The sequence below is a fragment of the Sinocyclocheilus grahami genome, unplaced genomic scaffold, assembly GCF_001515645.1.
Source record: "Sinocyclocheilus grahami isolate Dianchi unplaced genomic scaffold, SAMN03320097.WGS_v1.1 scaffold156.1, whole genome shotgun sequence".
NCBI lineage: Eukaryota > Metazoa > Chordata > Actinopteri > Cypriniformes > Cyprinidae > Sinocyclocheilus > Sinocyclocheilus grahami.
In genome coordinates, this window is record NW_015505335.1 from 44,156 (window position 1) to 70,525 (window position 26,370).

General features: G+C 36.8%; 2 protein-coding genes across 4 annotated transcripts in view; one reads left to right on the forward strand and one right to left on the reverse strand.

Moving 5' to 3' along the window:
* The first annotated feature begins 280 nt into the window (after positions 1–280).
* Positions 281–18,481, forward strand: LOC107592649 (ras-related protein Rab-4B-like). 2 transcript variants are annotated; one of them, XM_016282185.1, is made up of 8 exons: positions 281–486; positions 6,654–6,734; positions 10,271–10,385; positions 10,476–10,538; positions 13,324–13,478; positions 13,957–14,052; positions 14,780–14,961; positions 17,409–18,481. In XM_016282185.1, exons 1-7 carry the CDS (start codon positions 471–473, stop codon positions 14,893–14,895), a joined length of 642 nt encoding a protein of 213 aa, XP_016137671.1. In that variant the 5' UTR covers positions 281–470; the 3' UTR covers positions 14,896–14,961; positions 17,409–18,481. The 2 variants fall into 2 exon arrangements, with proteins under 2 accessions (XP_016137671.1, XP_016137672.1); XM_016282186.1 differs by lacking the exon at positions 281–486 and adding an exon at positions 3,131–3,268.
* A 5,173-nt stretch (positions 18,482–23,654) lies between these two features.
* Positions 23,655–26,370, reverse strand: part of ap2s1 (adaptor related protein complex 2 subunit sigma 1) — an 11,284-nt gene continuing 8,568 nt past the window's right edge. For both annotated transcript variants that reach the window (XM_016282188.1, XM_016282187.1), the window contains exon 5: positions 23,655–24,192. In XM_016282188.1, the coding sequence (XP_016137674.1) occupies positions 24,091–24,192 (102 nt within the window). In that variant the 3' untranslated portion in view covers positions 23,655–24,090. The remainder of the gene's footprint in view (positions 24,193–26,370) is intronic.

Consider the following 26,370-nt stretch of genomic DNA (forward strand, 5'->3'; position numbering starts at 1 on the left):
GAACCTGGCTCGAGTTTTTTAAAAAATAAGGCTGTATCATCTGCTAGTTGACTAATTAAAATACTTCTACCAGCAATATGAATTCCTTCTAGCTTACTATCCTTAATAAAATGACAGAAGGCTTGAGCTACAATAAGAAAGAGATATACGGAAGCTGGACAGCCTTGCCGAATACCTCTTTCTAAAATAAATCTCTGTGTAGTACCATGTCCTAATTTCACTGAGCTATTTCCCCCACCGGCTTCGTGAGATTCACCCGCATGGCACATTTGCGTCATGACGTCAGTTCGGCGTCGCGAGCACGTTGCACACGCGCAGGTTTAGGTTGTAAAACAGGAAACGGTGAGAGGCGTTAGCCTGTTGGCTAGCAGCACTGCACACAGAAACGAAATCGGAGCAAAACGTTTCTCTGAAGAAGGGAATAAAGAGTATCGTCTGCCCGGTTGATTGGTTTCATCGGTGGGACCGACATGTCAGAGACGTACGGTAATGACCGCTCATTTGTGTTGTTGTTGTTGTTGTTGTTGTTAGCGTTGTTAGCGCTTACAGCGAGCGAGTGCTGGCGCGTGCCGTTTCAACTTCATCACCAGGCAGACCATTTTCAAACCTTTATTTTTTACGCAAATACCCATTAGTACGTAATATTACAATCATATACCCGTAGAGTCACTACTGTAATTCTGTCCTGGTCGGGCTGTGTGTAAATATGTGCTTATTAGTAGTGCTGGGCGGTATGACCAAAAATGTATATCACGGTATTTTTCAAAATTATACCGGTTTCACGGTACAAGACGGTATTTTTTTTTCATGCATGACCGGGTGTTAACCATATTTTCTACTGATTGAGAGAGGAAATACTGCAGTATATTGACTTAGAATGCCCTATTTTACTGTCATGATGAGCGAGCTGATGGCAGGGGGCGGTCAGTGTGGATATTAGTTCTACAGCTTCAGTTTCTGAACTTTCACGCTTAGTAACCCATACAGCTGTGCCCTCACCACAGTGCAAAGGGACACCTTTCAAACAGTGTCGCGTTCCGAACGTTGTTTAAGTGACACATACCAGTGTTGCGGTATTTTCAAAATTCATATCATAACAAAAATAAAAACCGGTATTCGGTATGAACCGGTATACCGCGCAGCACTACTTATTAGGTTAATTTCAACACTCTCAGATGGGCCTGTCAGATCAGCTTGCACTGGTGGTGGTGGTGATGTCTAAAATAATATACAATGTAAAATAATACAGTGTACGTAAATATGTATGTGTTAGACAAGAGCTGATATACTGATTTGATAAGTGATAATATGTACAATGCTGTAAAACTCATTTCCTGTCTTCAGGAAGGTGTTTTTTTTTTTTTTTTGGTCCCATACACAAATAGTGTGCTTACTACCCGACAGGTAGATGTCCAGAGAAATCGCAGGTGTGTTTGACAGTTCTAGGCTCTGTAAACAGCAGTAAAGATGAGGGGCGCGGTCTGCTCTGTTTTAGCCAATCAAAAACGTTCTCTGCCTGTTTATCATTTAAAGTGGATTGAGACTTTTTTTTTCTCAGAATTGCGAGATATAAACTTCCAATTCTGACTTTTTTTTTCAGAATTATGAGTATATACATTATCTCGAAATTCTGACATAATAGCAACTGCGAGTTATAAAGTCAGAAGAGATATAAACTTGCGCTTCTAAGAAAGTTGTTTTTTTTTTCCCTTAGAATATTCGCAATTGCGAGTTTTAAATCTCACAACTCTGTAAAAAGTCAGAATTGTGAGATCTAAATCGCAACTGTGAGAAATGAAGTCAGAATTGTGAGGGTATAAACTAGGGCTGTGTATCACCAGCAAAGTCACGATACGATACGTATCACGATACAGAGGCCACGATACGTATCACGATACATGACTGCACTGAATTTCACCTCAGCAGAATTTAGAAAAACAGCTGTTTATTAAACATACAGGCATACTATAGTGCCATTTCTAACTATTGGCAGAGCAGGCAGTTGACCTCTGCATTATGAAGGACCTCCATAACTGTACCACAGTACAATATAGGTAATGGCATATGTTTCATGTTTACATTGTGCACTCCCCACCAGGTACAATATTCTGATTGTTTGCATCTTGTTTTTAAGCCCATAAATAATAATGTTCTTGTTCTAATAAATTTATATTGTAATGTTCTCATTCTAATATGTTTAAAAAATAATTTACATTGCTTGTAGGTTATCATTGCACAAATTAACACATTCTCTACAATAAAAAAACAGTGGAGAGAGAGAGCGTGTACACAGGGTTGCTAGGTTGATACAGATAAGTAGCACGTTTAGCAGATATTTCTGTATTGCGCAAGTGTAAAGCTCTGTTTTGGGGATTACGTCTCTTTATATCAGGCAACCCCGTTGTGTTCCTCTGCGGCCAGATTATTAACAGATGCTCTATTCATTCTTTTTTAGAAACCTCGCACTTTTCTACTAAATTTTTAAATGTTGTAAAATTAAGCGTGGTCCACTGCTGCACACGTGCCGCAGTATCGATACTCGTATCGTCAAATCTCTGTGACGATACATCGTCGTATCGATATTTTGAACACGGCACTAGTATAAACTCACAATTCTAACTTTTTTTTTTAACTTTGCGAGTTTATATCCCACAATTCTGAGAAAAATAAGTCAGATTTGGGAGATGTGAACTTGCAATTGTGAGAGAAAAAGTCGCAATTACCTTTTTTCTTTTTTTTTATATAGCCTATATTCAATGGTGGAAACAGACATCCATAGTTTAGCGACTTTATCTGCACCATTAGGTGAAATTACAAAAAGTAATTTTGTGTGTATCATTGAATCATTCACTAAACGGATTCATTAAATCTGAGTTGACTGAAACAAGTCATATATATATATATTAAAATGTGTTTTTCCATAAATCTTGTAAGTACTTTGCTACAAATGACGACGATTCAGTTTGTTCATGGATAAGTTGTTTTGTTACGAGGTCTGATGGATGGGGTTTTGTGTGGTTGGAAGGATGACTGAAATCACTTTCAGCAACTTTAATAGAAACTTGACGCCTGTGGTTTAAGGGTAGTTGGTTTCATTGCACTGACTTTGTACGTGACTTCCGTCATCAACATCACGCATCATTGCATGAACTGTGTAACTCGGTTTCATTTTTACACACTGAGAGAAAATCACTTCTTCAAACAAGCACCACTTGTCCTTGCTGTGGTGAGCACTGATCATTTGAAAAGGAAATGTTCACAAGAAGAGGTACTGTATTTTGTGTAATACCACTACGACTAATTATTGTATCACTGATATTAAAGATTTTATGCATATTTTGCAGTACAGCTGCAGTATTGCAGAATATTATGCAATATCCTGCATCTCTTTGAAGTCAACACAAAATCAAAATGGACTATTTACGTTCTTAAAACACTTAATGTTAAAGGGATAGTTCACCTAAATGAAAATTCTGTCATTTACTTACCCAGGACTTGACCGTGTGAGCTTTTCACTCAAATATGCAACTAAAAATAGGTCTGTTCAAAATGTAAAATGTGTTTAGTGTGTGCGCGAAAAAAGGGTCCCCTTAAAAAGTTAGCAAAAATGTGTGTATATATATTTTTTACATTTAGTTTTATGAAATTTAAGTTAATCAAATGTCTTGTGTGTAAAAAAAGAAATAATACTTTTTATTTTAGGAGGTCTTGCATTTGGAGATGGAAAATGTTTTTAATAAATTTGATTTATTAAATTCAGTTTAAATTTAAAAAAATATATAAACCCTATTGTACTTTTTTTCTTTTGTGAATAAAAAAAATTATTTTGCTTATAAATGTCTCCTATCCCTATAAAAATAGGAAAAACTGATTATTATATACATTTTCATTGCCCCCTATTTCATAGAATGTAAGTTAATGGGCTCCAGTGTTTAATTTCCAGCATTCTTCTCAATCTTTTTTTTTTTTTTGGTTAAATTTCCCTAATTTTATAAATTTGATTTATTAAATTCAGTTTAAATTTAAAAAAATATATAAACCCTATTGTACTTTTTTTCTTTTGTGAATAAAAAAAAATTATTTTGCTTATAAATGTCTCCTATCCCTATAAAAATAGGAAAAACTGATTATTATATACATTTTCATTGCCCCCTATTTCATAGAATGTAAGTTAATGGGCTCCAGTGTTTAATTTCCAGCATTCTTCTCAATCTTTTTTTTTTTTTTGGTTAAATTTCCCTAATTTTAATCAATTTAATAAGTCATTGATGGGTGTTCTTCCAAAGAAGACAAATGTTTGTCTTTATAATAATCAATGGGTAATCTGTTCAGTCTCTGAAACTTTGCTTTTAGGTTGACGTCACCAAGCCTGTCACAGAAAAAGCACTTTTCATGATCCAATCAGTTACCGATGGATAAAATCAAGTGCCGCGCTTAATTTGTTTTCATTAAGTAGTTTCACTCAGAAATGTCACATTATATACTAAAGTAAAATGGGTTGTGAAAGCAGTTTGATGTTGACTTTTCAGTGCCCTAAAGTTTGTGTTTTAAATGGCATTCTGCTCTTACTATTGTATATGATTTATTCACTGGTTAAATTTCCCTAATTTTAATCAATTTAATAAGTCATTGATGGGTGTTCTTCCAAAGAAGACAAATGTTTGTCTTTATAATAATCAATGGGTAATCTGTTCAGTCTCTGAAACTTTGCTTTTAGGTTGACGTCACCAAGCCTGTCACAGAAAAAGCACTTTTCATGATCCAATCAGTTACCGATGGATAAAATCAAGTGCCGCGCTTAATTTGTTTTCATTAAGTAGTTTCACTCAGAAATGTCACATTATATACTAAAGTAAAATGGGTTGTGAAAGCAGTTTGATGTTGACTTTTCAGTGCCCTAAAGTTTGTTTTAAATGGCATTCTGCTCTTACAATTATCAACCGTGTATATGATTTATTCACAATATGCAAATTCTGTATAAATGGAATGATACCAGTATAAAATAGTACAACATTTGCCAAAATATACAGAATAAAATGGAGCATACTGCAAGGAATACTTTATTCCATTTCTAGCATGATGTATGAATCAGAAATATTATCAACCCTGACTTTTAACTTCTTTCTCAACATGTAAATAGCAGTGCATAAAGTCTATAGTGTGCAGTATGCAATAAAAGATACACTAACATTGTGAATGTAGCCATAAAGCATCCGTGGCCCCTTTAAATCACAGGTTGAAGGCTTCAGACATGACTTTTGTCTGAATATCGACTGATGTATTTGTGCTGTAGATGTTAAAATATTCATGTAGTTAATGTGGATAGTAGTTTCATGTTGCAGAAATCTCCCTCTCATCTCTCCTTTCTCTCCTCCAACCCCCGTCAATCCCCCTGTGAAACTGAGTCAGTCTCATTGCACTTGGCCTACAAATCACCTTTCCATGCCAATAGAGAAAGAATGACCATCTTGCCCTGGCACTGTAATTGCTCTTTTATGGCGTATTGATATCCTAGGCCAATCTCAAGGGGCACACTTAACGACAATCCATCGCTCGTTCAGGAGACAACACGCTGAGATCCCTACGAGAATACTGATCGTCTTCTTAACATGACTTCACTGTAGCATTTGTCATGAGTGACATACATTATGATTCATCTGTCCCACTGTAACCGATCAATCCCCAAAGACACCGAAACCATCTCTTATACTTCATTGAATATTGCAGTTTTTTCCTAAATACTGCATATTCTTTTTTTTTAGATTGCATCTGGCACCGTGTTGTTACACGACAATAAACATGCCAAAAAGTAGGGCTGTAAAATCTATTAATCAAAGATTAATCGCTTCCAAAACAAAAGTATGTTTAAATATGTGCCATACTGTGTATATTCATGTGTGTGTATATACAGTGGGTACGGAAAGTATTCAGACCCCCTTAAATTTTTCACTCTTTGTTATTGCAGCCATTTGCTAAAATCATTTAAGTTAATTCTTTTTCCTCATTAATGTACACACAGCACCCCATATTGACAGAAAAACACAGAATTGTTGACATTTTTGCAGATTTATTAAAGAAAAACTGAAATATCACATGGTCCTAAGTATTCAGACCCTTTGCTCAGTATTTATTAAAAGCACCCTTTTGATCTAATACAGCCATGAGTCTTTTTGGTTTTTCACACCTGGATTTGGGGATCCTCTGCCATTCCTCCTTGACCGCCATGACGTGAAGGCACAGTGTGTTTCGTTGTGAAAGCCAAACTACTTTATTTGGCCTTCCAAAAGAGGACGATATCCGCTCCATCATGCCTGGAGCTGATCCGTGCTGGTCGCTGAGGAAATACATCAACTTTGCATTGTCGATCGCCGGACCGGCTTTCACCATGGACGAAGCGGAGTCCAGCCCGGGGTCGTCACATGTGGTTTCCGCAAGCCCGCTGGACGCTCCTTCGTCGAATCCTGAAAGCGAAAGCGAAACTACTTTGTTTGGCCTTCCAAAAGAGGACACAACTAGAAATCAGTGGTTAAGTTGTATTTACAACACTGTTCCAGAACAGTTCAACCCAAATATTCAGATGTGTGCACCGCATTTTATGGAGGACTGTTTCCTGATCCTGGCTTTTTTTTTTTTTCTCTCCCTCTTGGTTTTAGATTTCCTGTTTAAGTTCCTAGTGATTGGCAGCGCTGGGACTGGGAAATCATGCCTCCTCCATCAGTTCATAGAGAACAAGTGTAAGCCCATATTAATGTCTCACTCTCACAAAGACTTAAATTAAAACATGACCTTTAATTCTCACAGTGTTCTGCAGAGAGATAGAGGGGGCCTTGAATGTTAATTCTGTGTGAAGTCCGAGTAACTTTACATGCTTTTGAAACATGAGTAAAGGTATGTTAAGCAATGAATGGAAATCATGTTGTCAGTAAGCTTAGAAAATCCAATGTCAATCTCAATTTACAGAGAAAAAGAAGGAAAGAGGCGTAATTGCTAATTATGTAAGTGACATTGAATGGATTTTAAGTGACCCTATCTTTAAGTTGTTTCCAAGACAGAAATTAACTTTGAATGTTATTATATGAAAATTTAATATGCATGTCTTCAGGGGTCATATCATAAAACAAATACAAATTAAATTAAAATATATGAAAATTAATAAACTTTTTATATTTTAATAAAAAAAAAGTGGAAAAAAGAGAAACTACGTTTAAGTTAACTACTAAAACTAAGCACTACAATTACTAACGGGAAGTAATAAGAACGAAACTGTAAAAAGTGTTAACTTGAACTGGCAAATTGGCATATATATATATATATTGTTGTATTAGTGATGATGTTTTTTTGATTTGAATAAAACCAATTAATTTGTATATTACCATTTGTTTCAGTGTAAAACTGAACTAAAGCTGAAATAAAAATAAATTAAATCTAATCAATAATATTTAAAAAGAACAAAAACTAATAAAAATGAGAAACACATTATAAAATGTCAAAATTAACTAAAATTAAAATGACAACTCAATATAGAAAAATAAATTCTAATGAATAATTTTAATAAAAACTGTCATAGTTTAAATAAAACTACTAAAACTAAGCACTACAATTACTAACGGGAAGTAATAAGAACGAAACTGTAAAAAGTGTTAACTTGAACTGGCAAATTGGCATATATATATATATATATATACAGTGGTGTGAAAAAGTGTTGGCCCCCTTCCTGTTTTTTTAATTTTTTGCATATTTGTCACACTTAAAAGATTCAGATCATCAAACAAATTTTAATATTACACAAAGATAATGCAAGTAAATACAAAATGCAGTTTTTAAATGATGATTTCTTTTATTAAGGGAAAAAAGCTCTCCAAACCTGCCTGGCCCTACGTGAAAAAGTAATTGCCCCCTAAATCTAATAACTGGTTGTGCCACGCTTTGCAGCAACAACTGCAATCAAGTGTTTGCGATACCTGGCGATGAGTCTTTCACATCGCTGTGGAGGAATTTTGGCCCACTCTTCTTTGCAGAATTGTTTTAATTCAGCCACATTGGAGGGTTTTCGAGCATGAATGGACTGTTTAAGCATCTCAGTTTTTACTGTATTTATCAAATAAATGCTGCCTTCTGAAAAACAGTAAAACAAAAAAATCTTTCTGCTGGATTCATCTTTGGCAGAATCAGGCCTACCACACAATAGAAAATGAGCAATCTGCAGTTTAATGCATGTTTAGTCGGTTACTTGGCAACTCTTCTTGGAAGAACATTGCAATACAAGATGGGTTTAATTGTTCAAAGAATACACTCTTCAATTTGACGGTCATAAGAGCGCAGATCTGTAGTTGAGATGGAATGAAGAATATCAGGATGGCCAAGTGCTCTGAACAACATCCAAACATTCTTTAAACATGCTCTCTGTTTTTTTTTCTCTCCCTCTTGGTTTTAGATTTCCTGTTTAAGTTCCTAGTGATTGGCAGCGCTGGGACTGGGAAATCATGCCTCCTCCATCAGTTCATAGAGAACAAGTGTAAGCCCATATTAATGTCTCACTCTCACAAAGACTTAAATTAAAACATGACCTTTAATTCTCACAGTGTTCTGCAGAGAGATAGAGGGGGCCTTGAATGTTAATTCTGTGTGAAGTCCGAGTAACTTTACATGCTTTTGAAACATGAGTAAAGGTATGTTAAGCAATGAATGGAAATCATGTTGTCAGTAAGCTTAGAAAATCCAATGTCAATCTCAATTTACAGAGAAAAAGAAGGAAAGAGGCGTAATTGCTAATTATGTAAGTGACATTGAATGGATTTTAAGTGACCCTATCTTTAAGTTGTTTCCAAGACAGAAATTAACTTTGAATGTTATTATATGAAAATTTAATATGCATGTCTTCAGGGGTCATATCATAAAACAAATACAAATTAAATTAAAATATATGAAAATTAATAAACTTTTTATATTTTAATAAAAAAAAAGTGGAAAAAAGAGAAACTACGTTTAAGTTAACTACTAAAACTAAGCACTACAATTACTAACGGGAAGTAATAAGAACGAAACTGTAAAAAGTGTTAACTTGAACTGGCAAATTGGCATATATATATATATATTGTTGTATTAGTGATGATGTTTTTTTGATTTGAATAAAACCAATTAATTTGTATATTACCATTTGTTTCAGTGTAAAACTGAACTAAAGCTGAAATAAAAATAAATTAAATCTAATCAATAATATTTAAAAAGAACAAAAACTAATAAAAATGAGAAACACATTATAAAATGTCAAAATTAACTAAAATTAAAATGACAACTCAATATAGAAAAATAAATTCTAATGAATAATTTTAATAAAAACTGTCATAGTTTAAATAACTTTCTAACCGTTAGGCCACGACTTTTGAACTTTCAATTCAGAAGCCTGAAAAAAAAGTATCACAGTTTCCACAAAAAACTAACCAGCACAACTGTTTTCAACCTCAATAATAATAAGAAATGCTTCTTGAGCTGGAAATCAGCATATTAGAATGTTTTCTGAAGGATCATGGGACACTGAAGGCTATCTTTCACATTTTTTGTTATATTTTTGTTATCTTACTGTTTTTACTGTATTTATCAAATAAATGCTGCCTTCTGAAAAACAGTAAAACAAAAAAATCTTTCTGCTGGATTCATCTTTGGCAGAATCAGGCCTACCACACAATAGAAAATGAGCAATCTGCAGTTTAATGCATGTTTAGTCGGTTACTTGGCAACTCTTCTTGGAAGAACATTGCAATACAAGATGGGTTTAATTGTTCAAAGAATACACTCTTCAATTTGACGGTCATAAGAACGCAGATCTGTAGTTGAGATGGAATGAAGAATATCAGGATGGCCAAGTGCTCTGAACAACATCCAAACATTCTTTAAACATGCTCTCTGTGCAGTGCAACAGCGATATTGATTTTCTTTTTTTTTTCCTTTTTTTTTTTTTCTCTCCCTCTTGGTTTTAGATTTCCTGTTTAAGTTCCTAGTGATTGGCAGCGCTGGGACTGGGAAATCATGCCTCCTCCATCAGTTCATAGAGAACAAGTGTAAGCCCATATTAATGTCTCACTCTCACAAAGACTTAAATTAAAACATGACCTTTAATTCTCACAGTGTTCTGCAGAGAGATAGAGGGGGCCTTGAATGTTAATTCTGTGTGAAGTCCGAGTAACTTTACATGCTTTTGAAACATGAGTAAAGGTATGTTCCTTTAAACAGTTTGTCAGCTCTGCTTCTAACCAACCATTGTCTGTCACAGTCAAACAGGACTCCAACCACACCATCGGCGTTGAGTTTGGCTCCAGGGTTGTCAATGTTGGCGGCAAAACGGTCAAACTGCAGATCTGGGACACGGCTGGGCAGGAGCGCTTTAGGTATTTGCCTGTGATTGGCTCGTCAGGACATCCTCGCTGCTCTGTGCTGACACTGATTGGTTGAGGTCATTCTCCGCTTGTGTCTTACAGGTCGGTGACCCGCAGTTACTACCGTGGAGCAGCAGGGGCTCTTCTCGTTTATGACATCACAAGGTAAGGCCGCAGTGGGGTCATCCGACCGCAAAGATAAAGTTTGAAGTGGAATGAAAAAAATTAATCTTTTAGATGCAGGAAATGAACTAAAACAGAGGCACATAGAGAGAATGACTGTGGCGTTGAATCGAATGAGCTCCAGGTTGCCATGCAGCTGTCATGGTAATAGAGACAAAGACAATGGAGTAATAAAGACTGACAGCGCTGTAATAAAATGCCCTCGGTCCATTAGACGGGGTGTGAGCACAGTGAGAGAGAGAAACATGAACCGAGTGATGGATCATTGTGTGTGTTTGATGAGGATCATCCTTCAGCACTGAACTGTCATTGCTGCAGCTGCAGACTGTTTTACACTGAAACCCATTCACCACGCTCCCTTTCGTCTGTTGCTGTGGCCACAGGCTGATGGTTGTCCTGGAGTGCGCACACAGTAAGGAAACGTGAAGGATGGCATTACGAGTCGTGTATTGTCTCACCGTTTCTCAAAGCACTCCGAGGTCCTCAGACATTGGCTTCTGAGAAGCTGTATTAACAGTGAAGTATGTTAAGTGTTCACTGTTATTCGCTCACAAAGGCAGTTTCTCTGGGACTGATAATAAATGGTGGAAATCAGGGTAAATATTGACTCCGAAAATTAGTAACACTTAGCCATTCTCTCAAAGTCAACATGTACGATTAAAAAAAAAAAGTTAACTTCCTGGTATCCCTCTGGTACAGTTTCTGTGTAGGTTATTAAATATTTGTGTTCATAATTATTAAAATGTAACTTGCAAACCTGAAAACATTTTCCTTTCGGCTGATGTCACGACACAGGCCATTAGTTAATCAATAGTTATTTTGGCATTGTTTTACAGTATTCTAGGTAATGCTTTCTGGTAACACTTTACAATAAGGTTCATTAGTTAACATGAACTAATAATGAACTGCACTTATACCGCGTTTATCAATCTTTGTTAATGTTAATTTCAACATTTACTAACACATTATTAAAATCTTGTTAACATTAGTTAATGCACTGTGAACTAACATGAACTAACAATGAACATCTGTATTTTTATTAACTAACGTGAGCGTAGATTAGTAAATACAGTAACAAATGTATTGCTCATGGTTAGTTCATGTTAGTTAATACATTACAATAAGGTTCATTAGTTAAACATTAGTTAAAGTGTTACCTGCTTTCTTTCTATCTTCACTATAGTTTACTGCCTGTTAATAGCAAATAACAATAGATTTGAAATCCATTTGGATACATGTAGAGAAGCCCTCCACAATCCACTGTAAACTTGATTTAAATCACCCATTTTTCACCGTTTACTTTTCATTTACAAAAAAAGATTTACAAAAAAAGATTTTACAAAATGTTTCAAAAAAGATTTTGAAACATTTTAAGATATTTTGGATGAAAACCGGGAGGCTTGTGACTGTCCCATTGACTGCCAAGTAACTTACACTGTCAAGGCCCAGAAAAGTATGAAAGACATCGTCAAAATAGTCCATCTGCCATCAGTGGTTCAATCGTAACGTTATGAAGCGACGAGAATACTTTTTATACGCGAAGAAAACAAAAATAACGGCTTCATTCAACAATTAGTCTCCTCTGTGTCTCTCCGCATCACCGTAGCGCCATTTTAGAGAATATCCGCTGAACGCAAGCAGCGTACGCTATTGTGTCAGCCGCGACACAAGGATATGTTTTCTACGTGTATTTACACTTTGATTTTAACGAAAACAGTGCATCTGTGTGTCGCGGCTGACAAAAGCTTTTACAGGTTTGGAACGACATGGGGGTAAGTGATTAATGACAAAATGTTCATTTTGGGGTGGAGTAACTCTTTAAAGGCCTGATACACTCCTTGAAATAGTTAGGCAATGGCTCACAGATATTCAGCACTTTAAAGTAAGCTTTCTTTCCTGTATGATCAGTTTCTTTAGGGGAATATTTGGTGTTTTTCACTTAATCTTTCAGATTTACATATTGCCACTTTACAGTCATTGTTATTGTACGAGTTTGATTTACCGTTGTGTTTTACAAAAACTCACGGGTTCCATAATTATCAATATCACTATATAACCAATTAAAAACTTGAATTCATTAAATTAATAATGAATTGTACAACTACTAGAAGCATATTCAGACTTACTGAGATACAGAGTACACTTAGTTAACAGTACGTATTATATAGCAAATCTCAACTGATTGATTTGTGAGCGTCAAAAATGCGAACTATTATCGCTCTGTGATTTATATTAAAAGTTGGATATATTTGTCCAACTTTATCCACCATACACTCAGGTAAAGCGATATATAATAGCAAATCTCGACTGCATGATTGTTTAAATGTAAACTCTATTATTATTATTGCACAGCTTTATAGTTTGTGTATCTCTATCTATCTATCTATATATAACAACTTTATCCATACACATACGGTATATTCACGTACAGCATTATTTTTATTTTATCGTAAATTATGTATTGCACAGCTGTTTATATAAAGTTGAAGGTGTATACATGTCTAGCTTTTTCTGCTTGTATGCAGTATAATTGCATTGGGCAATATATACTATGTAGCATATCTCTGATAGTATTGTTGAAAAATGTGAACTATATTATCGCTTGGCTCTAATCTGCTAAATGCAACTATAAGGCATGAAGATATTAAGATGATATAAGTATTAACATTATGATTTTCCATAAAGCTGCTTTGAAACTGTGTATTATGAAAAAAAAAAAAAGCAATATCCAAATTAATTTGACTTTGTCTTTATCTCTGTCTTCTAGTCGGGAGACCTACAATGCTCTGACTAACTGGCTGACAGATGCACGGACACTGGCCAGCCCCAACATCGTCATCATCCTGTGCGGGAATAAGAAGGATCTGGATGCGGACCGTGAGGTCACCTTCCTAGAGGCGTCTCGCTTTGCCCAGGAGAACGGTTAGAGCTGCTCTTAAGGCATAACACATTTGTAGCTATAGTCCAAAATGACTTTTTTTTTTTTGTCTTTTTTCTCTTTGCCTGTTTCTACCTAACAGTGTGACACAACATAAATTTTCTCTTGCTTCTGGCACCTGTTTGTCATATCTAGAGAGATCTGTTTGTATTCATAAATCATAAGTGTCCAAACAGATGTGTGCTGCTGCAGAGAATGCGCTTCTCTTCCTCTCTGTTGGGTTTTTATGAGCGGCTCATTTACGAGCTCTTCTGTGTTGATCACAGGAGTGCTGTAGACATGGTTAAAGACCATAAGTTGGTTCTTGCTGATGATGCTCTTCACACTAAAGCACCCTCATGTAACTGACACTTAGCGAGCCTGATAGCAGGTGTCCATATGGACTGATACAACACAAAAGCGTTTCGAGCATTAACAGATGGTTGATTTTGATGTGTTAGCCTGACTCTGTCCTCCACTCAGAGCTGATGTTTTTGGAGACGAGTGCTTTAACCGGGGAGAACGTAGAGGAAGCCTTTCTCAAATGTGCTCGTACCATCCTCAGTAAGATTGAGTCGGGTAAGTGAAAACTGCACTGCCAAGACATTATGGTATTAGTTTACTACTACTTGGCAAATGTAGCCTAAATGCTTTTAAGCTTCAACCCAGCCATCATAGTGAAATAAATAGTTTAACACTGTAAATGTGACATATGAAATATTGGTAAGAAATGTCACATTTTTGAAACAGAATATTTTAACCTTGAGAACAAAAATGCTTATGTTTTTGTTGAGTATCATATTTGATGCATTTGGTTTTTATGGCTCATATAGGAGAATATATGGCCAAATGATAGATGAAATTCTCATAATGTAAATCAGTGAAGTCTGTATAACTAAATAACAGACTATATAAATAAAATGCATATAAATGGTAATTGTCACTCTTCGTCAATCTGCCAGTTATGTTTTAGTAAGATTGTTTATATGCTTAGTTTTATGATCAACTCTAGTGTAAAGTAGTTTTTATTGTGGGGGTAATGCAATACAATGATGATTGAGAGATTAAGAAAATGTTCTTCAGTAGCCTGATGCATCATATTTGATATTCACAGTTTAACAATTTTTCTCAAATATGATGCATGGATAAATAACTAAACCTAAGCTGCTTCAGTCCAGTAAGTTCATCTTGAAATATTATATTATTTTGATCATGTTTATAATTTAAAAACCTTAGAAATGTGTTTATCAAATATGATACAGTTGGCTTTATAGAGTTGAGCTGTGTGTTCTCTGTGCTTATACAGGTGAGTTGGATCCGGAGCGGATGGGTTCTGGGATCCAGTACGGCGACGCATCCCTGCGGCAGCTCAGACAGCCCCGGGGCTCTGCTGCACAGGCCAGGCAGCAGTGTAACTGTTAGGGGCCCGGACACCCTGACCGCTACCTGACATCAGACCATACACACACATACAACCTCCCCCCTCAGGTCAGTTTAACACTTTCATATGACTGGGTTTTATCTAGGGTTGGGTACCGAAACCCGGTACCAACATGGCACCCATGTAACCGGTATGTACTAGAACTGAATCCGAACGCAGATTTCGGTGCCATGCCTGAGCGATCTATTTAAATATTTGTCCTCTGGTTCTCCGAAACGGACGTAAGAAGCATCATCACTGGCACCGCACGTGAAAAATAATTTCCAGACTGAGAAAATGCATGTGAACTCAAGTCGGAAAGCTCTAATAATACAAATCCAACACATCTTTGTAGTAACGCGAGTGTCCATGTTGTTTTCACATTCTGACTTAAAAGCACAACTTGGGAAATGAGAGGTTTTTGGGCCTACAAAAATGCTTCCGGCCGGAATTTCTTAATTGCCCAAAATATCCGGGATTCGGCTGTCTTCTTAATCCCACTCCCGCTGAATCTCTGACCATTGCCGCCTGCTCCCGCAACATGTGTTTAGCTCCTGCGATTTTCGTGTCCACTCCTTTAAACATTCTAATATTGTGTATAATTTTGGCGCATCAGGGAGCCGCTCTCAGGATGCGGTGTATTTAAATATTTTTGAATGAGCGTTTGCTGTTTACTTTCACTTTCGCGATCACACGCACTGTGTAAAGGGAGCACATCTTACAAGATCAGATATTTGTCAATGAGCTCAGAATCTGTTGAGCAGCAAATACTCCAGCATGGTCTTGTCAGTCATCTCTCTTTATTTCGATTTCGCAATCACACGCACTCTGTGTAAAGGGAGCACATCTTACAAGATCAGATATTTGTCAATGAGCTCAGAATCTGTTGAGCAGCAAATACTCCAGCATGGTCTTGTCAGTCATCTCTCTTTATTCTCGACCTGTGATCAGTCAAAGCTCTTGTTGGATGCAGGGTTGCCAAGTCCGCGTTTTTGCCACAGAATTGGGTTACTTTTAAACCATTGCCGTGGGTTGATTTTCCCAAGTAACCCACTTGGTTTGAAGTTGAAGGTTTGAAATTGCATAAATTACATTTGACTGAAATGTATTGAAACATTTTGCATTCTACCTATGATAAAACTTTCGTGGACTTCTACTTTAACTGTTCCCTCCTGGTGGAACGACCTGCCCAGCTCAATCCAAGCAGCTGAGTCCTTAATATTGTCAAGAAACGGCTGAAAAACACATCTCTTTCATCTTCATTTGACCCTCTAACTCTAACACTCTCTATTCTAATGCTACTTCTAATTTTATTAGCTTTTTTTTATTAAAAAACTTGACCCTCTAACATTTGCACTCTCTATTCTGTTTCTATTCTAAATACTTGTTTTATTTATAAAGAAAAAAGAGCCTCTAACACTAGCATTCTCTATTCTTTCCACTTGTTTTCTTTTTATTTATTATAAATAATGACCTTCTAACACTAGCATTATCTGTTCTTTTTCTATTCTTTCTACTGGTTTTCTTTTTATTTATTATAAAAACAAAATTAGCAAACCAACAAAAACCTTGCTACGTATACTGTTAGGTGAAGCCCTGCCCCCCTACTGTCCTTTTTTTTGAAAACTAAAATATGGTCACCCTATTATAAATATACTTCATTATTATGAAAATACCAGAGATGGCTTAAATAACACCGATAAAATATATTGCCGCAGTCGAGTGTTTATTGTCTTTGTTTTATCATTCAAAACGTTTATATGTTCTGTTTACTCGGTTACAGATATAATAGCTATGCCTTTGTCCATATGAGGGATTTCCTGGTGGGTCAGGAGTTCTCTATATGTGGATTTTCTGTGCGAGGGCGTCCTCTGGCGTCCAGTATGAATGAAACCGACATCATGTGTTTATAGTGCTAATGGCCAGTCCATAATTTTTTGGGGGACTTTTTATTTATTTTTTAATAAGTATCGGTGCAGGAGCCGGTAATTTATGTGATCACAAATACAGTAAAAACCGTAATATTGTGAAATATTATGATTTTAAATATCTGTTTACTATTTGAATATATTTTAAAATTAATTTCTGTGATGGCAAAGATTAATTTTCAGCAGCCATTACTCCAGTCTGGCATGAACGCAGCTCCTTGTAATATGCTCATTTGACACTTAAGAAACAATGCTGCTTGATATTTTTATAGAAACCGAGCATGCATTTTTTTTTTAGGATTTTGACAGCATTTATTTTGAAAAAAAAAAAGAATTTGTTCATCTATCTATCTATATATTATAGTGTGTTAAATGTCATTACTGTTATTTAATTGTTGATTTTTTTTATTGTGTGTTTTTTTTTTTAATTGTACTGACCCCAAACTTTTTAATGATAGTATATGATCATATGATATTTATATATTTAAAATGATTGAAGGTAATTGTCTTTTCCTCACAGATAGAGCTTAAGATTTTGTTGGAATGAATAATAATACCGTTAAATGTTCTTTCTCTTTTTCTTTCAGCTCCGGGTGTCTCTGGGTATGCACGCCCCGTACCCCTCTCCCAAATGTGACCCTTCCACACCCAGACACATCTTGATCATTTCTTATGAAGTCCATCTGCAAACTTTGACCTCTGACCTCAGAAAGCTGTTCACCTAGGACAGATCTCCCTGACTGCTTTGCACTGGGCTGGGAGACCCCTAGCGAGGGGCACGGGCAGTAGAGGTGAATCACGCCCCGACTGAGAGACTGCGTGTTTTTAACTTCTCCTGTGATTCTTACACACACAGTTCCTTCTTTTAAAGTAACCAGCCATCATCTAGACTTCCCTAGACTGGGATAAACCATTCAACGACAGCAGTAGATGAAAAATTCCTAGGTCTTAAACTAGATATTGTTGAAGCATTTTATACATTGTGACATATCAGAACTTTGTTGGTGTTAAACTGAACGTCCCCTTGATTTTGTTTCAACAAAATATGACCAGAAAGCCAAATTACAGCTCTTAAACCCCTTATACACTCGGATATTTACCCTGTTGCATTGGTCATGCATTTAAAGCGCTTCTGAAAGCACAAAGGAGGTGAAGGGGAGAAAGAAACATCCGTTCAGATCTTGTCATTCGGTCGGCGCTATCTGGCGCATATCAGATGTTTTCCGCCATCTCAGTCTGGCTTGGGTTAGAGGTTATCCTTTAACTTAACCTCACCCGTCTTTCTGCACAGACCTCCAACCTTACAATTGAAATTAAGGACAACAAATCTTGTCAATTTTGTTCTTATTTACATTTTGCGTTTGTTTGGCAGACACGTATAGAAAAATAAAATAATACATTTGTTTAGAGATTGGTGCTTTAAAAATGTATTTCACGAAATGCCAAAAAAACTAAATTTTACGTACAAAAATAATAGATTAAATTGAAACTTTTGGAGTCTGAATGGGTGAATCTCCCAAAAACTCAAGAACATGTTAAAGTTATATTTCACCCTGAATTTAAAAGAATTAAATTATAAATAACATGTTTCCTAAAGAAAATAAAGGTTACTTTAGGACAATTAAGATTTTGGAAATTTTGACTTTGACGAGCACATTTCCTCCCAAATTTTAATTACTAGAATGTAAAAAAAAAATTATAAAATAAATTATGCTGATTTTAAAATATTTTATTATTAGATTATATTAGTAATTTTCAGATAAAAAGTCATAATGCATAAAAAAAAAATCCTGATTTTTGGGGGGGGGTGAAACTGCACCCAGACATTTCTTTTTTTGAGATTCAACCCTGATGTTATGGAGTTGAAGTCACGTAAAAAGTGTACACCACAAGTTATATTGTTAGAATGGAAGAATATTTCCGTGCAGCAACCAGCTCAGACCCATCAGACTGCAACATGATTCATCGTACACTGTAGCTGTGGTGTTTAGTCGCACATATTTTGGGTTGATTTGTTCTTTGTTTGCCCTGGTTACCCACGACTGGGAGATCTAGAAATGAGAGTGGCGCAGTGCCCCGTTCCCTCAGTGACGTCATCATTATGCACCACAGACAGACCTGTTTTGATCTGTTTTAAATGCTGTCTATGTGATGTTTGTTTTTTTTCCCTCTGCAAGTGCACTTTTTTTGACTGTTTATATACTGTACCTATAGAATTGTAAAATTTATATTAATTTAATTATATTAAATGAGAGAATATTGTTTTGAGGAGTGATCATTCCTTACTAAAGAACAACTGAGACTAGTCCGACAACGTTTCAGCAGTAAGGAGTCTTCTTGCCACCTTAGCTGTGGACAAGAACATGCCGTTAGTCGTAAATGTGGGGTGGGTAATCGCCACATCTCTTCTAGTTCAAGCACAGCCTTAACTAACTAACCACATGATTGTTCTACATCATTCAAGAGGCTGCCTCATGCTCTCATAATCATCTGAGCTCTTAAAATGCACTTATACGGTTACATTTCCTTCCTTTTTTTTTGTTGTTTTTGCTCCACTGTGATCACTTTTACCAAATGTTGTGTCTAGCTTATTTAAACTATTTTTATCCAACAAAATTTAGACTCAAAGGAATATTCCAGGGTAAATAGATGTTGCAATATAAGCTGTGGTCTCTAAACTTGGAGCAAGCAAAATTTCTATGGATATTGTATCATTCGTAATATGATCACAATCTGCAAAAAACGTAATTCAAAATATATCTACAATGAAAAAATATGCAATCTATTCCACTTTTGTTACAATGCAGATTTAAAGTAGTTTGTGACCTCTTAGCTGAATTAAAAGAGAGAACAATCAAACTTGAACTCTGAACGCCGCGGAATTCACATGAGCTTACGTTTTCTGTCTCCCGCATTGGCATGCTTAAGTTGCGTTTAATAGTTTAACAGTCAGTTTAATAGGAATCCACGAAATCGTTAATTTCATTAGAGCGAAATATTTCTCCAGGCAGATTTCGCAACTGGTTCCAGTTGGTTATGTGGATTTGCCACATTGACAAGCCGAAAGCTGATTGGTTAAAAAGTGTTTTCTGTATGAGCTGTGCTTTCTACTTGCTAATGTGACCACATCTTCTTTAATGGAAGTCAATGGAACGAAAAGTGTAGTTTGACCACCCCCTCCACAGTATTTTTTTTCTATTTTATGTTTTAAAGTGCACATTTAACTTAATTTCAATAGGAATTTGTGCGATTGGGAGTTTTTCGCAAGGGCGAAAAGTTTCCCCAAGCAGATTTTGCTCATGTTTAAATGAGTCACATGAAATTGCCATGATGACCAACAGAGGGCTGCTTGGTTTGAAAGTGACTTTTGTGTGACTTTTGCATGATGGCTACACTATTGACAATGGAAAATTGACAGTTGTTTGCTCACACAATTTTGCGGGCCAAAAGACTCCATTTTCGACTTCCTGAATGTGACCGCACCTTTACAGTGTAAGTCTGTGGGGCAAGTGTTGGTTTTTTTTCTACATTATTTTTTATGATTAATTAACAGAATGTCACTGATGTTGCCCATTGAGCTCAGCGTCTTTGACCTGGAATATTCCTTTTGGTACCGATATTAGTGGGTTTGAAACTGTTCCCTTAAATTTGCAGCTCCCTTTGCTTTGTATGCTCCCATCAAAAAAAAATGTTACATGGTGTTAAGAAGGGCGATCACAATTATCATTGCTTGGCAAAATTTTACTGAGCGAAATCCAGCCTTTTTAATAGGAATCTGCGTGACGGGGAGTTTTGTGTAAGGGCAAAAAAGTTCCCACACAGATTTTGCGGTAACACTTTACAATAAGTTTCCATTAGTTAATGTATTAACTAACATGAACAAACAATGAACAATACATTTATTACAGTATTTATTAATCTTTGTTAATGTTAGTTAATGAAAATACAGTGCATTTAATGAACATGAACGAACAATGAATGAGAGTTCTGGCATGAAACTCTAGATGGCGCAGTCCGATAGGTCTAACTCAATCTGACGTAATGACATCATTATCACATGGCACAGCTGATTGGTTTTCTCCTGTATCGGTAGCCAATGAGCTCGCTGCTCAACATTCAAATATATGACTAGAGCTGTCGAAGCAGTTGCAGCTTACTTCAGAAACCCTCCACCTTCCCCAGCTCCACCTGTATAGATCTGCTACGAGGTGATTCATGTATGCTATGGGGTTATTTGTTTTATTTGCAGCAGCAATATTTCTTACATGCTCACAGCAGCATGTTGTGGATGTATTGGCAGTAACAAGTCTCGGTACTTGCTCTGCAGCAGCGTAGCAGATCTATTCCGCCAAGACCAAATTGTTAACTAATGATCCTTATTGTAAAGTGTTACCGATTTCGCTTGCGTAGTCTTGCCGTGTTGACCAACAGAAAGCTGTTTGGCTTGAAAGTGGAGCCAGGTATTTCTACACTATTGACAATGAACAACTGACTGCTTTTACTCTTAAATTCACTGCATTGGCTAACAGTTTTTATGAGACCAAACTTGAACAAGAGTGAAATCTGCATGTGTAACTTTTTGCCTTCATGCTGAAGTCCTATTACACAGATTCCTTTTAAAATAACTGGATTTTAACAATTTTTGCCAGGCGAAATTTACTGTTCAGGGTTTTGTTTTTTGGGCGAAATCCAAGCGGCAACCTCCCGCTCTCTCTTGTGAAGCCAACATGGAAGTGATTTAAACTGTAATTCGTCAACTGGCCGCTAGAGGCTGGCTGCAAAAGGGAGTCAATCCCATAGACTCACCATGTTAAAATGGCCAACTTTTCAGCAGAAAAAAACATGTTTACAGCCTGGTTCAAAAAACTATTTCGGTCTATATAGCTAATTTTGCCCTTGGCCGGCTCCGCCCACTTTAGCCTTCAAAAACGTTCTTCGGAAAACTACGGGTGACGTCACGGACACTACGTCCATGTTTTTATACAGTCTATGGCGAAATCCAGTCATTTCAATAGGAATCCACTTTATTTGGAATTTTGCATGATGGCGATATTTCCCCACGCAGATTCCGCACCTGTTTCAAGTGGGTCACACAGTTTTGCTGTGGTTTGAAAGTGACTCTGAAGTGAGCTGTGCGACACCATTGACAGCCAACACTGTATATTTTTTGCCCGTGAAAATTCGCTAATGTGACCGCGCCTGAGCCAGATGAAATTCAATGGCTGTTATAGTGGAGTTTGGTAGCATTTCATAACCAGATATCAATATGGAGTGCATTTGAAGAGTAGTTCAAAGTACTGCAATACAACCAGTTGTTGCTTAGTAACCAGTGTGATTTGTTCATTCATAAATACTGTATATCTGAATCATCTATGCTGTAAATAAAATTTAATTTGTTTATCGGAGTGTTTGGGTGCTTGTTCATTTTAAAGTTTAAGGTTATAATTAAAATTTGCTTGTTTTTTTATGTTCTGTGAATGTTGTCTTTCTGTGGTCTCAGGAGTGTGTGACCGTGAGCAAGTTGCCATTTCACCTTTTTGTTCTTTAACAAATGCTGTTTATTCAAATTAGAATCCAATTATCTCTAGGTAACAGATGCATAAAACGTGACATTCACAAGTAATTTAAAATCCCTAACCCTAGCTGCGTCCCAAATGACGCACTATGCACTCATACACTATGTACTCAACTCAATAATTATATAAGGTTATTTTGTCATTCATAATTGGAGTCTGATAGCCCCTCCCCCTTCTGTACATAATTAAAGCTGCGACACTAAACATTTTCCGCGCTGTGCACTTCGCTCCCATCCTTCACAATCTCTCCTGCAGGTGTCAGAGGAATTGATTGTATGTAAAGATGGCAAATAACAGGCCTTCACATCAAGTTAATCAAATCAGGAACCCTTTTCCCACAATTTATTCCCAAAATGCACGATTTGAACCGTTTGAAGCCTCATGCTGCACGCGTCAAGAAATATCCCTCTACTAAATAGTCACTCGTAATTGTGCTGTTTCTATGCGCCTTAACTTTGATCACTTATATTTTATCACATTATCGGCACATATTCATGCATTCATTTAATGCCAGTTTTACATTGGCTCGTTCCCTTTGTAGTCTGGTAACTAATTACTTGGTCAAATATTTGCATAATCGTCAGTCGCCGGTAGATGGCAGGATAGTACATGTAAAAAAAAAAAAAACGATTCTCAGAACACTCCATTGTTCTCAACTGCTCAACGCAATATCATTATATGAAATAGTTTTAATTTTCTTTATTTCACCTGTATGGATATATATACACTGACAGCAACACACACGTGAGAGTAACACGACTTCCATCAACTTTTACTCTGCAATCTCACAGGGACAAATAGGCAGATCTAGAATACTTTGGACTAGGGCAGACGAGATGAAAAAAGCATATAAAACATACAAAGACAGATTCTCATAGTAACTCATGAATCGAACTGCAATGGAACGTTTCAAGGCTGAGCAGTTGCCATAGAGCTCTTGGCGCGAGGGAACCGGCGCCACAAAAGGGGAAATTAAAAGTAGACCATCTTTTGTCATTTTCCCCCCCGAGTTCCATTCTTCCACTTGTTCTCTAAAACGCTCGCTAATCGCTGGCTCGAGTTCTCCATAAAACCAACAGACTTCAATGCAATTACAACAAGCAGAAACTGAGTGTTTCGATGCCTGGAATGACTGGTTAGTTCATAACATTTACATTTAAAATAGATGCATATATAATGTTGGTATATATGTACACAATACAAAACAATCTTTTTGATTGGAATGTTTCATTAAATGAGCTGGACATGTTTGGGGAGGATAAATCAAGTTTTATATATAGTAGTGCAGCCCATGCATTTCGCATTTACAGGACCAATGGCTTCCATGCCATGGCAGATTTTGGCTAACGTGATGCTATTATCTGTGTTAGTGTTAATGAACGGACTTGGAAAGGTTGCCAGTCCGAGACACTGAAGTCTAATGTACTATAAAATTGCTTAAGTATTCAATTCTGGCTATGCCAATGAATAATTCGGTCAATAACCGGGGAAGGTTTAATAAACGTACCAATTTGAACAGAATGGCAACATCCTTCATCGTGGACATGAAATGTAAAGGTGAAATGTTTGTGGATGCATTTCAGCAAGACAACATCCATACGGATAATATGGCTTGGCTGCAGCATGGGGTGGGCGGAGCCTGTGGAGATGGGCGGGGCCTGCAGCAATGGTGGTTGATTGATTGACGGGCTCATTATTCCAAAGACTGCAGCATGAGGAGCTGCTTGAGCACCTTCGTCTGGCTGGTCTCTCTGATCTCTCCTGCCAGAAACATCTCGTCCACCACTGTATATACCTGAAACATGACAGCAACCGGCGCCTCTATCAGTTCACTCAAAAACAAAGCCCTACTGTATCATCACATTTGATACGCAAAGGGCTCGAAATGATCATGATCAAGTCGTCTGATTGATAGTGTATACTTTTTAGCAAGTAAACAGCCTTTTTAGTATTATTGTAAACATCCTCCTTGTCTTTTTGCTGTGAAATTATTACTGATATTGAAATATTGTTAGTAATATTTCAAGATAACCTCATACTGGACTGAATCAGCTTCGGTTCACTTGATTATCCATACATTTATTAATTTTTTTTAGAAAAAAACGTTAAAATGTATCATGTTTATTTGTAAATCTCTCAATTATTTTATTTAACTGCATTATATGTTTTGCCCCCCACAATAAAAACTACAGAGCTCTGATCAGAAACTAAACATTTAAATATCATCTTACTGTTACTAAACATCAGTTATTTACTAGAACTGATATTTATGTGCATTTTATGCAAGTAGTCTGTTATAAAGATCTCACTTGTTTAAATTACAAGCGATGAGAATTTCATACTTTTTGGCCATATTAATATCAGCAACTGCACCAAATTGCATATTTCTGCTCCGTTTGGGTCTGAATAAAAACGGGCTTTTTATCCTACTCCGTATTCTCATCTAAGCCATAAAAGCCTGATGCATCAAATATGCTTCACCATATTATGTGTAAAGCTTCAATAAATTGTTCCATTTCAAATGAGATAATTCCGACTATTATTTCAAATAGCAAGCTTTACAAGGTTAACAAAAAGCGTGCATTTGGTGTGGGCCAAACTGTTCATACAGTAGGCAGAATCAAAAATACATCAGGTAATTAGCTGAGCGGCTAAAAATGCAATTAACTGTGGCGACTTTTTTTTCTATAATTACTTGTGGTTTTCTTCAGCGGCAGACTCTCTTTCGTGCTGAATGGATGTGGATGTTCTTAATTGTATGACACTTGTAATTATGCATAAAATACCTGTTGCCATGGAGCTGCATTGCTGTTGAATCAGAGCTAATTACATCTTTTTCCTCTCACTAGTTTTTGCTGATTGGGCCTTTTTTCTGCCTTTTCTAAATGTTCCTCTTACTGAAAACTGTGCTCGAAAGCAGCAGAGCTTTTATTATGCCACACTTTAGCGCTTCCGCTCCTTCCGGTCGTGCGTATGTGGGGTAAAGCAGTGCTGTTTTATCATACTAGATACATTTGAACGTTCTGTTATAATGCTACTCTGTGCCGGTCGTCACCTGTCTAATAAAACACACAACATATTTTAGCGTCTTTGGTGTTTCCATGTTTTCTACAAAACAAAGCCGGAAATCGAGGGGTCATGACGGCATTAGCAGGCGACACTATGGACATGCTCCGTGTCACTAGTTAAATTGCTTATTTCTCTGGTTTTAAACATTCTTCGAAACATTTGGGATAATGTAAGTACACAAGTCAGCAAAATATGTAACACTGTTCTAGTGGTTTTGGGATATTTTAATAAAAAAATCTTACATATTGTGCCTTTAACTAAACAATAAAGCCTCGTACACATCGGGACAATTATCGCGCACGCTTATCGCCGACGTTTTTCAACGCGTCTTTTGTGTTGTGTTCATACCCAAGCGATTTTCGCTGGCGACGATCCCTGACATTAGATGGCGCTTAATGAAAAACAGAAATACTCCGGTACACATCGAATCCTATTTGAGCTGCAATTCCTCTCTATAACAACTCCCTCTTATCGAGATTTTTGTAGTCGCTGTTGCGTTTGTCATAAAGCCCTTTGTGTTCAGACACCAATGAGACCAGCAGCTCTACATTCATCTTGCCTCGATGCATCTTCTTGGTCTACTTACTTCCTCTTCGTTGTTAGGTATCAATGTGTGCTCGGCAAGACCGTTTTGTGCTTGAGCGCCACCAAGTCGTGTTTTACTGTAACTTCAGCAGGTCCAGGCACGTGAACAAAAGCACCAATCTCATTGGTCGGCTAGTTTTTAACGCGGTGTGTCGAACCAAAAAAACGAGCCAGAGGCATTTTTTTTTTTAATTACGCTTTTACGCCTCGCGTTTTGCGCGTCGGTGTGCACACTCACATTGGTGCCCTTTGTTTAGTCACGAGGCGTTGAACGTCGGCGATAATCGCGCGCGATATTCGTCCCGGCGTGAACAAGCCT

Coding starts and splice junctions, on each gene's coding strand:
- LOC107592649 (XM_016282185.1), top strand. Junction 10,386..10,475: donor GCTGGGCAGGAGCGCTTTAG/GTATTTGCCTGT, acceptor TGTGTCTTACAG/GTCGGTGACCCGCAGTTACT. Junction 10,539..13,323: donor CTCGTTTATGACATCACAAG/GTAAGGCCGCAG, acceptor TCTGTCTTCTAG/TCGGGAGACCTACAATGCTC.